Genomic DNA, 18,414 nt, shown 5'->3' with positions numbered 1-18,414 from the left:
CCCATGTCTCCCTTTCGGGCTGAGCCCGACTGGGCCCCATGGGCAAAGGCCCAGCCACCAGGCGCTCGCCTCTGTGCCCCACCTCCAGGCCTGGCTCCAGAGGGGGGCACCGGTGACCCACGTCCGGGCAAGGGAAACCTTGGTCCTTGTTTTTTCATCATCATAAGGGTTGTGTGAGCCGCGCTTCGTCTGGTCCCTCCCCTAGACACCTGTTTGCCATGGGTTTATTTATAATTATAATAATAATAATAATAATAATAATAATATGGTGAGTTTTATGATTATTGAGGGTTGCTGTCATTAATTAGTTAATGACAGTTAGTTAATTAGTTAAATCCGTTTGTGATTCGTCTGGAGCAAAGCGGTTTGATGATATCGATCATCAGTTTTAGCAAAAGGAGAGTTTGTTAAATGTAAACATCTTAATAACATATTTCTACTTCTTTTTTGTTTTTGTTCTTTCTACGATATGATTTACTCATTTTACTGGAGACCAGGTTGAACGTGGAACCAGAACTAACGAGCTGGTTCCAGGTTAGAAGCATGGCTGCTGACCTTCCCGTTAAGCGCCTTCATGGCGTTGATGGCGTCTTCTCTCTGGGTGAAGTGGACGAAGGCGTAGTCTCTGATCTTCTTCACCCGTTCCACCGTGCCTGCAACACAGAAACCAGGTTGGTTCCAGCTGGACGACCTAACGAGACCTGGACAGCCTAAAGAGACCTGGACGACTTAACGAGACCTGGACGGCCTAACGAGACCTGGACGACCAGGTTCTTCAGGCTTATTACTCGTCTCATGGAGCAGAAATCATGGAATCATTTTCAGTCGTTTCTCCCCCAAAATGTCATTTTTCTACATCTTTGAGGAGTTTTTTTAAGAAGTCTTCCCTCCTACGATGAAGTGTATAAATATTCTCCAGATTTCAACTGATCTTGGTTCAAAAAGAAGGTTTATTAAAAACATGCTGAATCTTCATTCATAAAGAGGAATTATTTAAGGAATTCTAAAAGGAAAAATGCAAAATGTTCCAGAAAACCTGAGTCTTTCTCTTGATCTTTAATAGAATCTGAAAACACTGGAAACATTGTGACTACTGTATTGATCAGGTTAACAGCTCTAATGATGAGATTTATATCCTCTTTTCTTAAACTTTAAAAGAAAACAACTGCATTTAAGGTGCATTTAGGACAGCTGGCCATCAGAGCTTCCGCAGCAATACCTGGCTTCAGGCTGTTGAACTCCTTCTCGATGGTTTCCTCTGTGGTCTGCAGCATCAGGTTCCTCACATACAAAATCTTGACAGTTGCCATGGTATCCTCATCCACCTCCACCTCAGGCTCCGCCCAGTCCACAGCGATGGCATGACCCCACAGCTGGATGCGACCTGTGAACAGAGTTCTGAACATGATGGGTGGGTCCACAGTCAGCTATCAAACAGAGACCCTAGTTCCTCCCATTTCTGCTCCCAGTTCCTCTTCTGTGTTCAGGTAAACTGACCAAATCTGTTCTCATTCTCACTGTTTTCTGATCAAACCTCAACTTCAGATACTTTATTCAGTTTATTCAAAACATCCACTTTATCAGCTTCCTGTTAACACAAACATCCAACCAGCCAATCACACAGCAGCGTGTAGACGTGGTGAAGACAACCTGCTGATGTTCAACCTGAGCATCAGAATGAGGAAGAAAGAAGATTTAAGAGACTTTGAACGTGTCATGGTTGTTGACACAGGCTGTGATTGGCTGGTGCTAACGCAGGCTGTGATTGGCTGGTGATGGTGCAGGCTGTGATTGGCTGGTGATGGTGCAGGCTGTGATTGGCTGGTGATAGTGCAGGCTGTGATTGGCTGGTGATAGTGCAGGCTGTGATTGGCTGGTGATGACACAGGCTGTGATTGGCTGGTGCTAATGCAGGCTGTGATTGGCTGGTGATGGTGCAGGCTGTGATTGGCTGGTGATAGTGCAGGCTGTGATTGGCTGGTGATGACACAGGCTGTGATTGGCTGGTGCTAACGCAGGCTGTGATTGGCTGGTGATGGTGCAGGCTTACAGGTTGGACAGTTTTCATGGCAGTGACATCCTGACGTAGTTAAAGTGTTGAACTTTCCTGCTTTAGGAAGGCTTGGGTTAAATGATTTCTACATCCGGTGTTGATCAGGAGCCAGACGCTCCGTTGCAGTCATGCTCTGGGACTTAACGAGATTCTTTCATTGCAAACTTCTAGCAGTTTTATTTTCTACTGTGTTGATCTGATTGGTTGGGCCAAGTCTGTTGATGCAGCATCTGACTGATGATGAGGAAACCATCGAGTTTAATTCAACCTTTTACCTGAAGAAATAAAACTAAAAACTGAGTGGGACTGAGTTAATAAAATTATCTAATTAATTAAAAACTTTGTAATAAATCTGAATTAATCACATTTTAATTACATTACAATATTTGCACCAAAAAGCAACATTTATTTTAATTCAAATGGATTTTAGAAGATGAATAAATTAAATAACAGACAGTCTTTTTCTCAGTGTTATTCCTGTCCCTTCGTTTCTTTTGTTGCTGAGTCTTCTGTGTTTTGGTTCCTTGTCTAATTTTAGAGTCACACCCTTGTTTGTCCTTTGCTCGTTGCTCCTGATTAAGCTCACCTGGTTCAGTTATCTCATTCACTTTATTATATATAATACATATACTCATTGCCAGATCATTGTTGTTGTTTTCATCCTGTTCCAGTCTGTGTCTCATAACCCAGGAGGAGCTCCACCAGCGTAGCTACAGGAAGCCAGGCTGTATGAGGAAAGCTTCGCTTGAACTAACACCAGCTCTGAATTAAGGCTCATTCGTTCCACTAACACATTCCAGCTGCATCTAGTTGAGCTAATCCAAGCGAGGCTTACGTAGCCTGGCTATGTGGAGGTCCTGAGGAACGTAGGAAGCCCTGACGAGTGGATGGTGGAAAAGAGGAGCAGCAGGAAAAGAGAGCAAACCGAGAGTTTCATTTTCTCAAAGAAAGCTGATGGAGATCAGTGACGTGCGGTGGGTTCATGGCTGGTGAAGCACCGACTCCTCTGGAGCCACATTTACATTGTAAGAACAAAAAGAGCTTCTTATTTCACTATTCATCCACCAGCATGAAACTACGCCCCCTGGAGGTGAGACAGAGTACAGCTGCCTCACCTGCTGACTTTTCTCTGCTCTTTATTGTAGATCAGCAGGAATAATTCTCTCACACACACATTAAAGACGTTACACACACGGTGGAGAGTCATGGTGTAGAACACACATTTCTGTAACCTTCATGTTGGACATGCTGAGGACCAGAAACGCGTCATGAACCCAGTTTGTACTGGATCACCAGTCAGAGGAGGTCCAGCTCACCACGGCCTCACCCGGGATTTCTGTCCTGGATCTGATCCAGAAATCCTCACATTCAGAGATTTCTGTGTAGATTCATACTGAAGATGCATTTTAACACAGATCAGTGGAAATATTCATATTTATTTTATGTACTTTTTTCTCTCCTGATGCACGTCTGCTGTCAGCTGCTGATTCACCGTCCTGGTTTATTTCTGGTTCCTCTTGTTATAAATCTGTTTACATAAAACAGCTGATTGTCTCTGTATGTACTGGCCCTGCTCAGTTTATTAATAACACAATAATCAATATGCAGTTTGTGTCTATATCATCGTGTGTGTGTGTGTGTGTGTGATCTACATTAACTCTGTTCCACCAGCAGCAGCATCTTACCAGCAAAGCGAACCTGCAGCAGGTGGAAATAAAGAACCAGAACATGTCTCAGAGTGGGAGGAATCTTTGAAGAGATGTTTGTTCTAAACGTGTTGAGCTGTAAACATGTTGCTCTGTAGATACCAAGACAACGTCAGAGACCGAGACAACGTCAGAGACCGAGACAACGTCAGAGACCGAGACAACGTCAGAGACCGAGACAACGTCAGATACCGAGACAACGTCAGAGACCGAGACAACGTCAGAGACCGAGACAACGTCAGATACCGAGACAACGTCAGAGACCGAGACAACGTCAGATACCGAGACAACGTCAGAGACCGAGACAACGTCAGATACCGAGACAACGTCAGAGACTGAGACAACGTCAGATACCGAGACAACGTCAGAGACCGAGACAACGTCAGAGACCGAGACAACGTCAGAGACAACGTCAGAGACCGAGACAACGTCAGAGACCGAGACAACGTCAGAGACCGAGATACCAAGACAACGTCAGAGACCGAGACAACGTCAGAGACTGAGACAACGTCAGAGACCATGACAACGTCAGAGACCGAGACAACGTCAGAGACCAAGACAACGTCAGAGACCGAGACAACGTCAGAGACCATGACAACGTCAGAGACCGAGACAACGTCAGAGACTGAGACAACGTCAGAGACCATGACAACGTCAGAGACCGAGACAACGTCAGAGACCGAGACAACGTCAGATACCAAGACAACGTCAGAGACCGAGACAACGTCAGAGACCAAGACAACGTCAGAGACCACTGCTACTGGTGGTCCTCCCCCTGAAAACCGTGGGTCTGGTGGTCTGAATGAGCTTTGAATGAAGCAGGCGCCCTCTGCAGGGTCATTAATAAAAGACCAAGCCATGGTAACCAGAAAGAAACCCTGTCTCTATCTATCTATATCTTTCTCCGTCCATCTCTTTAGACCAGCTTTCTCTCTCTCTCTCTTTAAACACCCTCGGCCTGTATGGACGGGGCTCAGCTGATCCCAGTTTTACTGTTAGCCAACCAGAGGCAGTGGAGGTCGGGTTCCTGAACCTGGGGAGGGTTAATAAGGTGTTAATTAGTTTTAATGAAAACCATGTTCTTTTTATTTCATGTTCAGTACGTGTATAGTCGTGTTTCTTTAGTTAAACTGCTGCTGACAGATTTATTGATTATTCCAGACAAAGTAGTGACGTAATAACAGCTGTTTCTTATTTTATACCAGAATGAGGCGGAGCAGCGTTCTACCAGGTGGAGCTTTATTTTGGGAGTCTGAATCAGACATTTGAGACACAGCTAAGCTAAAGGTTAGCCTGCCCCCGAGCAGGCTGTTTCTGGTGCATCAGTTACCATGGTTACTGAGCGGCATTCACATAAACCACGTTGATGGAACGAAACTCTGGATTAAATGGGCCAGACTTAACATAAGCCCGGCTTTCCCTTCATCCAGCTTCATGGAAAACACCCCCCAGTGCTTTGGAATAAACTTGGATTATTGTATTCACCTGCCTCATCGTTCTACATTTGGGTCCTCACCTCTGCCGAACCCTGACACACAGACATTAATATTATAAAACCAGCTCAAGTAAAGTCTGGAAAAATGTATTTAATTGCATTTCAGTTCCATACAGTAGAAAAAGAAATAGAAAACAACGTTGGCCCACACTAAATAGATCTAAAGTTAAAGAGTCATTTTCAGTCCGGATCTGCAGCTAGAAGCTAATGGACAGGGGAGGGGCCTGAGGAAGGAGGAGGGGCCTAAGGAATCGTTGCTCATTGAGAAGACGTAAACATACTTTAACCTCAGTTTCCAAAAGTCTCCATTATCACCAAAAAATTCTCCAGATTTGTCACTAGTTGCTTCTTTGAAACAGAGTCAGTAGATTGGTCTGAAAGCTAGCTAAATATAGAGCCAGTGTAGCTAATTTACATCCCCGATTTAACCAAGTCAGTCATGCACTGACAAATATTCCATGTTGTTTGGAATGCAAGCTGTAATTAAATACATACATTTTTAAAGCATTATTTTTTAAAATAATTAATTAAAAGTCCCACCCCTACTAAAAACACATTGTGCGTTTGTCTCTTACCTGGCAGCAGTTTGCGTCGAGCCATGGCGGCTGCTCGGTGACTCTCATACTCCACAAAAGCAAATCCTCGGTTCTTGGACTTGTCGGCAGCGCTGGGGTACACAATGACATCCATGACCCCTTCAGTGACCTTCTTCATCTCCGTCAGGATCTCCTCACGCTTCTTGGTTTTGGGAATCCCGCCCACAAACAGACGACAGTTATCGACGCTGGCACAAACCCCAAGGAGGCGGCCATTCCTGGAGACCAGAAGTCACATCGAGTCAGAAACCTTCCAGTAAAAAGGGTTGCTAAAATGCTCCTCGGTTACTGAGTCTGGATGTTTCTGTAGCTCTGAAGGTGAAGATAAGATTTTAGTAGGTTTACAGAGAGTTGGTATGGTTGTCACAGAGGTTAGATTGTTGTGACTGGTGAGTGGGATGTTTGTTGGATGCTGGTAGAGTTTATGGTTTATTTATGATTGTTGGTTTATTTGCTGTTAGAAGGTCAGCAGAACTGGAAGGTACCATGAATATTAACAAACCACCTGAAAACATGTTACGTAAAAACTCTGGACTTTAGCCAAAGGCTAGTTTCTGTCTGTTGTGTCTGGATGATGTTAAAAGAAAAATTCAAAATAAGTTTTATTGGTGTTCAGCAGGTTTTGGGAATCCATTTCCTTTTTTATTTTTTTATGTCCTGTCCAGCATCATAGCAGCAAAATGATAATCTGGTTGCTGTATCGTCCTAAACAAATTTGCTCTGCCAAGGGGAGGCCTATGGGTAAGGCTCCTCTTGATAATGTGATTAATTTATTTATTTATTTACTTTGAATCATGAAATCTATGTAATCTTGCTGGACCTGACCGGAGGGGACAGAAAAAGATGGAAAATAGCAAAAAGAGCAAAAGGGAAAGAAGAAAGGAGACAAAAAGATCACAGACAGAAGGAAACGACCTTCAATCCACACCATCACCAGACAACAAACTGTTACACCTGTACATGAACACACCAGAAAATTTCCTACAACTTTTACTGAAAACCAGAGCTGCCAGTCATTAAGAGTTTTTAAATACCAACCAAATAAAAAAGACATATCACAAAAGTAGCACAACATTAACCTGGTACAAACTTACAGGAAAAAAAATAATTATTTCTTAGTATAAAAACCCACTGGACAACTCAGTAATTGTGTCAGCATGCAGACGATGATGAAGAGGAGATTAGTGATGAAGAGTGGTGAGTGAGATCGTGCAAATGCGACCACGCCTTTACGGAGGTCAGAGGCAGACCAGGGCAGCCCAGAGACCTGGGCCCTCAGCAGCAGCCCCAGAGCACTAACCAAGCTACCCCACCACGAAGACGACTCCATCATGGGTGTTTTTAGCCTGAGTGGACATTACTGCATCATCTGCATATAGTTTGACATAAAGCTCTTATGGTACTTATTTTGACGAAAGCTGGACTGATGAAGATAAAATAATCAAATACTGACCTGATCTCATAGTTGTTGAGCTGTTTCATGGCGGTTTTGGCTTCCTGTTTGGTGCTGAAGGTGACAAAGGCATAACCTCTGTTGTTCCCATTGAAGTCCATCATCATCCTCACCTCGTAGATCTTTCCAAACTGAAGAGAGGAAGAAGGGAAAGTAAGAAGATGAGAGAACAGGATGGAATACAGTGCACTGTAGTAACCGAAGCCTCCATTTAAACCTTTTCACAGAGTGGAACCAGTTCATCTTCAAATAGATCTCTGGGTAGTTTCCCCACGAAGATCTCACTTCCTCTTTCAGGTGGAGGTCCGTCCCAGCCGGGCGGTGGACCCCCATACCGCCGCTGGCCGTTCTCCTGAATCACAGAAAAAAAAAACCAACAATAAATGGTCTGTACTTATAAAGCGCTTTTATCCAAAGCTCTTTACATGTACGTCACATTCACCCATTCACACACACACACACACACACACACACACACACACACACACACAGATGGCGGAAGCTGCCATGCAAGGCGCTCAACCATGAGTCATCAGGAGCAATTAGGGGTTCAATGTCTTGCTCAGGGACACCTCGACATGAGCTCTCCGGGCCGGGATCGAACTGGCAACCCTTGGGCTGCAGGACGACCACTCTACCCACTGAGCCATGCCGCCACTATAATAATAAACACGAACAGATGAAGTAAAGCTACTTTTCCCCTGATTCCAGTCCGAGTCAGTCCGAGTCCAGTCCAAGTCCAGTCTGAGTCCAGTCTGAGTCTAGTTTGCATTCAGTCTGCGTCCAGTCCGAATCCAGTCTGAGTCCAGTCTGAGTCCAGTCCGAGTCCAGTCTGGGTCCAGTCCGAGTCCAGTCTGCGTCCAGTCTGAATCCAGTCCGAATCCAGTCCGAGTCAGTCTGAGTCCAGTCTAGGTCCAGTCTGCGTGGTCACCTGCTGCAGCTGGTATCCGGTCCGTTGGGTCAGCGCCAGAAGCGCCGCCTCCTTCTGCGTCCCCGTCAGCTCGTCCTCGCTCGCTTTCTGATTGGATTCCATTGGGTGTGATTGACAGCGATATGTAAATCAGGGAAATTAGGGGTGCTCACTGAAAAACAGCAGAACCACAATATGGATTCTCTTTAAATCGTTGACATCAGCACACAAACATGTAAACATGCAGCCCTGCAAACGGCTTTATTTTAAAGGTGTAATTGAGGTTTAATATTTTCATACTTTAGTCTTGAAGCATGAATGAACTGTCACCACAAACGGGCTAGAAATTCTCAATCTCTGTTATTTTACTAAAACATCTTTCCAGTGTGAACATGTGAGAAGCTGCGAAGTGTTTGTGGACGTCTGAAAACGTCCTTTAAACTGCAGGTTGCTGGTTCAAACCTCAGAGTGAAACCTTGGCTGATGCCAACAGAAGTGATGGTGAACCTGAGAACCACAACGTTCCCGGCAGAGAAAACACACCAAGCTGCTGCAGTTAAACACAAACTCATATTCCATTCACAGGGAATCCCGGCCTGGTTTGCACGGAACACGTGAAGTATGAGGGCTGAAGCTGGCGGCCATGCTGAGACACCGTGTCCTCGCAGAGCGGCTGGTCCTCGGCCTGTTTTCCTGCTCTGAACAGCAGATATGAGTGATGTTTGGAAGAGGTCAAGGTCTGGTAATCATTGACCGAGGCTGCTGCAGAATGACTGGCCTGGAAAATGTGCAGCTTCATCTGGAATGAAGACTGGAATCAACCCTAACCGCCACTGTGACGACTTCTCACGGCGAAACCTTCATCTCAGATAATCTGACTTCTGACTCAGGCACCTGAGAATCTGCTGGGTTTATATTAATGTGTATAAGTGTTTGTTGAAGCTCTTCAGCTCCTAAAAACAGCAGCGTGAGGTCAGTACGCGATGTTACGATAAGAAGCTGGAACTGGACTTTGACGCTGTTCACTTTACTTATCAGCCGAGGTGTTGATACGGTTTTTAAGAAGCCTGAAGGAGGAAATGAAGGATGGCAGCATTAAAATCACTCTGACAGGATCAGCACAGCACTGGGAGAGCGTATTACACATCACTTCTAGCCAAGAATGTTCTCGTAGCCAACCAGCTCCATCACCACCACAGCGTTTGCTAGTTACCGTAGGAGTCCACCAGGGGGCGCATCAGAGAACTCCGACCAGACAGAGTTGCTGAATTTGTAGGGTGGAAAGTAAAAACTACATCCTGCACCGGAAATAAGGTTTATTCACTAGTACTACTGTAAAAGAAACTAAAAACAGAGAGAAGGACTGTCAAACAATTAAGATTTTTAATCTGATTAATCACATTCTGTAATATAGACACTGCAAGCTAGGTGTTCTACTTGAACTCGCAGCCTAAACAAATGCGTCCTGGCGCTGAGATGGGCGGCTACTTTAAGCTAGCGGTGCTCATTTCTGCTCCGTCTGCTAATGACTGTTCATTGTTCCACGTTTCTGTAATTATCAAACATCCCTTCTACAGGGCCGACAGATTTTTCATCTTCTTCTAAATCAGGTTTAAAACTCTTTCTTTTCTGAAATCTACTTTCTTAAACGTGTTTGAGATCTGAATCTTTCTTTTGATCTTATATATCTTTGTATATATTGTGTACATTGAGTTTATTTTCCTATTTTCTCTATGTTTACATTTCTGTCTTATATATCTGTTCTTATTTATTTTAATCTGATGGCTGCTGCTGTAACAGAAAAACTTCCCTCGCGGGATTAAGTACTTGTAATAAAGTATCTTGTCATGTGATGGAAGTGACTAAAAAGTAATGTACTGCTCTACTCAGAAAGTAATATTGTACCATAATAATCAGTCCAGTGAACCAGTCTACCTGACCCTAAAAATCTGTTAATAGTAACCAGATTATTTTACTAATTAGATCAGATGTGTTTAGCTGCACTGCAGAAATGTGATTGTAGAAAAACATTGTTTACATTTTTCAGTCTGGATTTCCTTTAGAGCAGTAAAACGTACCATCCTTCATTTATACCGCATGCAGACAAACAGCAGCTGGCTTTCACATGGAAAACATCTGTACTGGCCTGGTGAGGCTTCTGGTTTTATCCTGCCTTCCAAATTGTATTTATTTGTTTAGTTTTATTTATTAATTATTTATTGTACACATGCACAGGTGTAAAAGAACAAACTAAATCAGATTAACATGCTTACATAAAAGAAGACATTGGACTATTAGAAAAAAATCTAGGTATGTTTATCTGGTTGCTCTTAATCAGATTACTGTCACTGTTTACATGCACACCAAAAATCTGTTGGTTACCTGATTTCTAAAGTTATCAGATAGTTCATGTGGTCAGTATAATCTGATATCGGGCTTCATCAGATAACAGCAGTAACGTGATTAAGAGAAATCAGACTATTACACCTGGATTTCTCCCAAACACTCATGATTTTTTTGTCATCTGAACATGTGCAAAAAAACTGCATCACCTGTCTTTTCAGTGTCTTCCGCCAACAGTTGGAAACAACGGCATCACAGCATGAGCAGAACACAAGAAAAGCAGGATGGTGTGAAACAGCAGGAAGTCTGAGTATAAACAAAGTAAAACCTCTACATGTAGTCTATTAGGCAACTTATTGGCTTCCACATTAGCAGCTAACACTAAGACCGCAGGCTTCCACATTAGCAGCTAACGCTAATACTGCAGGCTCCCACATTAGCAGCTAACGCTAAGACCGCAGGCTCCCACATTAGCAGCTAACGCTAAGACCGCAGGCTTCCACATTAGCAGCTAACACTAAGACTGCAGGCTCCCACATTAGCAGCTAACGCTAAGACCGCAGGCTTCCACATTAGCAGCTAACGCTAAGACCGCAGGCTTCCACATTAGCAGCTAACGCTAATACTGCAGGCTCCCCCATTAGCAACTAACACTAAGACTGCAGGCTCCCCCATTAGCAACTAACACTAAGACTGCAGGCTCCCACATTAGCAACTAACACTAAGACTGCAGGCTCCCACATTAGCAACTAACACTAAGACTGCAGGCTCCCACATTAGCAACTAACACTAATACTGCAGGCTCCCACATTAGCAGCTAACGCTAATACTGCAGGCTCCCACATTAGCAGCTAACGCTAAGACCGCAGGCTCCCACATTAGCAGCTAACACTAAGACTGCAGGCTCCCACATTAGCAGCTAACACTAAGACTGCAGGCTCCCACATTAGCAGCTAACGCTAAGACCGCAGGCTTCCACATTAGCAGCTAACACTAAGACTGCAGGCTCCCACATTAGCAGCTAACGCTAAGACCGCAGGCTTCCACATTAGCAGCTAACGCTAAGACCGCAGGCTTCCACATTAGCAGCTAACGCTAATACTGCAGGCTCCCCCATTAGCAACTAACACTAAGACTGCAGGCTCCCCCATTAGCAACTAACACTAAGACTGCAGGCTCCCACATTAGCAACTAACACTAAGACTGCAGGCTCCCACATTAGCAGCTAACACTAAGACTGCAGGCTCCCACATTAGCAGCTAACGCTAAGACCGCAGGCTTCCACATTAGCAGCTAACGCTAATACTGCAGGCTCCCCCATTAGCAACTAACACTAAGACTGCAGGCTCCCCCATTAGCAACTAACACTAAGACTGCAGGCTCCCACATTAGCAACTAACACTAAGACTGCAGGGTCCCACATTAGCAACTAACACTAAGACTGCAGGCTCCCACATTAGCAACTAACACTAAGACTGCAGGCTCCCACATTAGCAGCTAACGCTAAGACCGCAGGCTTCCACATTAGCAGCTAACGCTAATACTGCAGGCTCCCCCATTAGCAACTAACACTAAGACTGCAGGCTCCCCCATTAGCAACTAACACTAAGACTGCAGGCTCCCACATTAGCAGCTAACACTAAGACCGCGGGCTCCCACATTAGCAGCTAACACTAAGACTGCGGGCTCCCACATTAGCAGCTAACACTAAGACTTTAGAATCTAAAGTTTAGATGATTAAATCAGATCTGAAAGAGCCTGACAGAACATGTGGAATGATACCAGGTCAAAACTTTAACGTTTTATTCAAACTTGTGAAACTAACAACAACAGCAATAAAAAGAAAATTAGTTCACATTCTGAAAGAAAAAAATGTTAAAATTATTACAGAGGTAAAAAAAAAATAAAAATTATTAGGTAAAAGATTTAAATGTTAGTTCACAGATTCTGAGTTCAGATAAAGAATAAAATGAAAATTTTTAGTTACGCAAACACTAAAATGAAATAAGTTTTAAAGCTCATAACATTACAAAGATATTATTTAATTAAATGCAAATTGTAAGTTAAAATAAATTGGATTTATGAAATATTAAAACAAAATGAATTAGTTATTCCACGACAGTTTTAATTTACAATATACTGTTGTTAATTTTCAAAAGATTTTTGCATTAAATCTGAAATCTAGTTTCTATGAGATTATTTGGAGAAATTAATGAGCTACATTTAAAAGTTTAAAAATAATGAAACAGCGTTCAAGAAATTAATTTAATCATGATATTAATTGTTTTACAATCCTATAATTATATTATTTATGTTATATTCAGTGTAACCATGTTAGAGAAAATAGCTAAACTTTTGATTAAAAAATGGTCCTAACCTAAAAATGTTTACAATGATCCCTACGTAGTAAATTACAGTTATTGTTTTTCTTGAATATGGAATTCATATTTTGACTGCAGTTTTCCTGAAATGTTTTTTGATATACTGATTTTTGGAGAGAATTTTAATTTATTTTCTTTATCCAGACTTTAAGAAACTTCATAACTTAGAGACTTCCTCCTTCAGACTGAAAAACAGACCAGTTATATTCCTCATTTTTAAATCTGGTCTAAACAGGCTTCCGTAGAACAGGGTTCTGTGATGAAGCCTTTATCTGAACGTTAATCAGTAGTTTTACAACCAATCGTGTGCAGGTTAGCACAGTGCCGTCCAATCAGCTGTGGCTTTTTCAGCCTCGTGTTTGCTGGAAACAAGCTGCTGCAACTTCCCTCCATTTTCTGCTTCGTCCAGTTCAGGGTCGCAGTGAAGCTGGAGCTAACCCAGCAACTAGCAGGCGAGAAGCAGGTACACCTGGACAGGTAGCCAATTCATCGCAGTATCTGCAACTTCTCAGCTTTAAAAATGAGACAAAAAAGTTAATAAATGATGCAAAATGAATCTTTAGTTTCTCTGATAAAGCATCAGACATGTAGGGGAGGAAAAGCTGACATCAGAGCTGATCCTGAATCCCTCATGTGGATCAGGCCTGTTTCACATTTACAAGTTTACATGGAAGTGAAATCTGTGTGAAGGAAAACTGCTTTTATTTTATTCTAAATAAATCCAGACATTAAGAAGCTTGTTCTGTTTTCGGCGTGCTTCCTGCTGTTCCAATCCAGATGCTGCAGGAGGGCCCCGAGATGGGAAATCGCTGAGTCAGCTTCAGTCCTGATCAAACCACTGAGTTTTTCGTCATTATTCCAATTATTTTTATCCTTTAAATGAAAGTTTGATCACTTGATGTTGCTGCTTTCATTCTTAAATAACTGGTGTTCCTTATTTTTAGTACAATTAAGACAAATAAATTAAAAAAATAAGTAAATAACAACCCAACAACGCATTCATATAAATGTGATTTTTTCCTCATGAAAACAACAACATCATGTCATCTGATTGGCTTTTAAAGGGTTTAAATAATTTGAATAATTACATATTTGGTATTTTTAATTAGGAGTGAAGCTGATTTACCAATTTGAGAAAAAATGTGAAAAATATGAATCAGTAAAGTTTGAAAGCAGTGAGGACAGGAAGTAGGAGCCGTCTGGCAGCTCAGGCGTCCAGCTTGACGCTAAAGCTTCTCCACTGATGTCCCTCAACATGAAAGTGTATCTGGTTATTTTGTGCACATGCAGCGTCCACCGGCTGAGATGTAGACTAGATCTGACCTGAACCCCGAGTCCAGAACATCTGCACATTGAGCCGACCTACGAATGATCCAATCAGACTTCTGATCCACTAAAGCAGTCAAACCACAAAATGCTGCTTTTTGTTTGAGTCGGAAACACGGACACTAAGATCAGAATCGGATCTTAAATTTTTCTGTTTGTGTTTGTGGATTTTCCATCTCCTCCCCGGTCACATGATCCAAACACAGACAGAACCGAACTGGAACTGGAACCAGCTGGAGCCATTTATCAAGAAGTCAGTCAGAATCAATAATCATCACTCGTGTTTTCCACTGTCCACGGCGTCCCACAGGGATCCGTTCGAGTCACTATTTTAAGTTTCATTTCATCAGGTTGCCTTTATCAGTGCAGATAGCCACCGTGTACGTGAACCAGGCAGCAACCTCCAGTGGTAAAATGTGAAGCCTATGCGGAAGTGCAACAAACTGCAGTTCCCCCCTCGTCCACTAGGGGCTCCAAAAAAACAGAGCAAATCCCCATAGACTCCCATGTTAAAAAGACCAACTTCACAGCAGAAATAAACATGTTTAAAGCCTGGTACAAAAATCCATTTTAGGATTAAAAGGTCAAGTTTACCTTCATGACAACTGTGAGGGGGGTGAATTTTTTCTAACTCATTAGTTTGGATGTTATTTAATATTGAAATTCGGCATAATTAGGGGCGTGTCCTTTTGATTTACAGGTATCTAATATCCACGGCAAGAAGGGAGAGTACGCCTTAGCTTTTGCCCGCCTACCTCCATTAGCTGGTTAGCTACAGTTAGCTTTGGGTTAGCTCGGTTAGCTCTTAGCTACAGGCAGTTTGATGGGTGTCAATCATCTACCCCCACCTTCACAGTCCCCCTCTCAGCTCCGCCTCTTTGCCCATTTTGGGATTTTCCGGGAATGATGACATGCATGAAGCTACCACGATTGTGACGGTAGGAACGCCCAACATGCTTCACTTTTGCTCTTTAGAAACTTACAGGTGACGTCATGGAGGCTCCGCCCATCTTTTATATACAGTCTGTGGTGTGTACGCTGTGATCACGTCGCTTATTGACAACTTGGTCACAAACACACTGAAACCTTTAGAAGCAAACAGTCTAAATACTGGACAAGAATCCTTTATCATTTCCCCAAGCACCGTTTTACTGAGGATAGTAAATAAAATATGTTATATGTGTTTCTTATAGAAAAGCTAAATACAAGAAAAAATAAAGACTGGAATTAAATTTACTAAAATTAAATATTTATTTGGATTCATACTAATTAATAAATAAAGATAAATAATAAAAATATATGTAAATAAATGCATAAATGGGATTGAATATCAAGTTAATAAATAACTAAAATAGATTAGTTAGATAAAAAGAAAAACAAAAAATAAAGACCCGTCGGGGTTTGTTGTTCAGGGATTACTGAACATGAAATATTTGATTCTGATGGATTGATCATGTGATCGGATGAACTTCTCAGTCATGTGACTTCTATCGGAAAACATAACCATCATCAGCAAAAAGAAAATTCACACGTCCAACAAGCCGAGCAGACCCAAAGCTAGACCTGTCCCAGGTTCGGTTCCCCACAGACACGGCTCACAGTCCAGAGCCGAATCCAGACCACATGGCTCTGAGCCGGCTGCTGATTGGCTGGCTTTCAACCCGACCACGACTCGACGTTTGGAGACGTGGACAAAAAATATCTGTAACGTCTGAAGCTTTTTTTTACCCAATCAGAAAAACAGAAAATGTATTTTTACTTTTAGAAAAAAGAACCTGAAATTTTCACATCAAAATAATAAAAAAAATTATCTTCAGAATATTTTAAAATTTATTGTTGATTCATGATTTGATTTAGTTTAAAATCATAGCAAAGAATTAAAAAGTAGAAGTTCTGAGTTCTTCATTGCTCTGCTGATGGAGACGATCAGAAGATTTTATCTGGACTCAGATGGAGTTCCTGCTTCTCCTTCTGGTCCATCATGAGACGGATGGTCGTCCACCGGGCCGAACGAGGGAGCGTTCTGCAGGAGAACCCACGTCTGTGCTGGATCTCAGGTGTTTCAGACCAACAGAAGCACACGCATGTTCCGTGTTCACCGTGTTCACCGTGTTCACCGTGTTCACCGTGTTCACCGTGCTCCATGTTCCATGTTCTAACCGGCCTGTTTACTTTCACCCTCCACAGACATGGAGGGCGAACGACACTCACTTTAATGCTCTCTCTCTCTTTCTCTCTCTCATGTTCTAAAGCATCAAATTCAAACACAAAAACTTTAATGGCACAAAAAGCAGAAAAACTCACCTGAGCAATTTCAGAGATCACCTCCCTCCGATCAGAGCTGTGTCATTCTGAGCACCGAGTGTGTGTTCACGTGTCATCAGGAACATGTGTGTGTGTGTGTGTATGTGATCACATCATATCAAACTCCAAAGGTTCTCTGTCTCAGTGTTAGCTTTACAAGCTGCTGGATGTTAATGTTTAACCTGCTGCTATCTGTGGACACACACACATGCAAATACAGTGTGTGTGTGTGTGCATGTGTGTGTGAGAAACCTTTGACCGTCTGTTTGGATCAGAGGCCTCCTGACACACACACATATTTTCTATCTTTGCGAGGACCGTCAACACATTTCTAATCTAAACTGAATTAAATGATATAAATAATATTATTAAATATGAACTATTTGGTTCTAAAGCCAGAAAACCGAGAACCAGAACCAGAAGATTTCAAACGGTCCTCACTCAGCTTTATTTATACAGCATCAGTTCACGACAAGTCATCTTTTACAGAGACAGTCCAGTTTAATCCGATTCTTCATAGTCCAGTTATTCCATCAGGACCAGAACCAGGAAGGAAAGCCTCCATCAGGACCAGAACCAGGAAGGAAAGCCTCCATCAGGACCAGAACCAGGAAGGAAAGCCTCCATCAGGACCAGAACCAGGAAGGAAAACCTCCATCAGAACTAGAACCAGGAAGGAAAACCTCCATCAGGACCAGAACCAGGAAGGAAAACCTCCATCAGAACTAGAACCAGGAAGGAAAACCTCCATCAGGACCAGAACCAGGAAGGAAAACCTCCATCAGGACCAGAACCAGGAAGGACGACCATCGTGCTGGACTGGTTTGGGGTGGAGAGAACAGGAAAGAGGGGTCAGCCAGTCTGATGGTTTTTATTTATCTATTAATAAAAAAGACTTTAACATCTAGTTGTTGTCTTTAGGGGAAAAAGAAGCTGAGTTCTACTTTTCTGGAGCTGGATAAAAGAAATGAAAAAGAAGAGCACCTAGATGAGCATCTAAGTAAGAGGTGCTGCGCTCTGGGCTGCAGGACTGAACCCGGCTCCACGTTTCTCTCCAGAATATGTTCATCTGACATGGAGGATCTAAACTCACCAACTGAGAGCGGAGATGGAAGGTTTTAGTTGGCTGGAGCTTGCAGTTCACCCTCAGTCCTCCTGAGAACAAATGCTTTTAATGATCATAACGTGTGAAAGTCAGGTCCAGTCCAGCCTGCAGGACTGTAGAGTCCCAGTAATCCTGTCATGCTGCCACAGTTCCAGGCTTGTTCTGAATAAAGTCAACATGCTTCCCCTGCATCAGGGAAGATGTTACTGTAGGGAACTTACCAACTTCAGAAAGACCTGTTTTAGACCAGTTGCTGGAGTTTTAGGAGAGGAATGTTGTCCCATTCTGGTCTGATGCAGGATTCTAGCTGCTCTACAGTCCTGCTAGATTTCTGCTTCCATGATGCTCCAGATGTTGTGTACTGGTGAAAGGTCTGGAGGCGGTACTAACAGGGCGTGCCTGGGTGGGCGGAGTCGGCTGCAGAGCGTCTGACCCTCTTCTGGACTTGGGCGGTGTAGATGGAGTCCAGATCTGGTAGACGGCGGCCCACAATCCCCTGAGCTGTCCTCACCAGCCGGGCTAAGCTCCTCTGGTCCTGTGCAGTGACACTCTGAGACACAGGATGCTCTCCATGGAGGTTCTGTAGAAGTTCACCAGCAGCTGAGAAGAGAGTCCCGTCGCTTCACCTTCCTGAGGAAGAGGAGCTGTTGTTGGCCTTCTTCACCAGGTGGGAGTGTTCAGTCCAGGAGAGGTCAGAGGAAATGTGGATGTCCAGGAACTTCATGATGTCCACTCGCTCCAC

General features: G+C 43.1%; 1 protein-coding gene across 3 annotated transcripts in view; it reads right to left on the bottom strand.

Moving 5' to 3' along the window:
• Positions 1-16,670, bottom strand: part of a1cf (apobec1 complementation factor) — a 34,412-nt gene extending 17,742 nt beyond the window's left edge. For all 3 annotated transcript variants that reach the window (XM_041974236.1, XM_041974237.1, XM_041974238.1), the window contains exons 1-7: positions 16,568-16,670; positions 8,235-8,385; positions 7,521-7,655; positions 7,304-7,434; positions 5,830-6,068; positions 1,220-1,384; positions 556-653 (exon numbers count right to left, since the gene is read on the bottom strand). In XM_041974236.1, coding sequence (XP_041830170.1) covers positions 556-653; positions 1,220-1,384; positions 5,830-6,068; positions 7,304-7,434; positions 7,521-7,655; positions 8,235-8,336 — 870 coding nt within the window. In that variant the 5' untranslated portion in view covers positions 8,337-8,385; positions 16,568-16,670. The remainder of the gene's footprint in view (positions 1-555; positions 654-1,219; positions 1,385-5,829; positions 6,069-7,303; positions 7,435-7,520; positions 7,656-8,234; positions 8,386-16,567) is intronic.
• Between the last annotated feature and the right edge of the window lie 1,744 nt (positions 16,671-18,414).

This window comes from Melanotaenia boesemani, chromosome 21 (genome assembly GCF_017639745.1).
Source record: "Melanotaenia boesemani isolate fMelBoe1 chromosome 21, fMelBoe1.pri, whole genome shotgun sequence".
NCBI lineage: Eukaryota > Metazoa > Chordata > Actinopteri > Atheriniformes > Melanotaeniidae > Melanotaenia > Melanotaenia boesemani.
The sequence above is the reverse complement of the archived record's forward strand: the minus strand, read 5'-3'. Positions and strand labels throughout refer to the sequence as shown.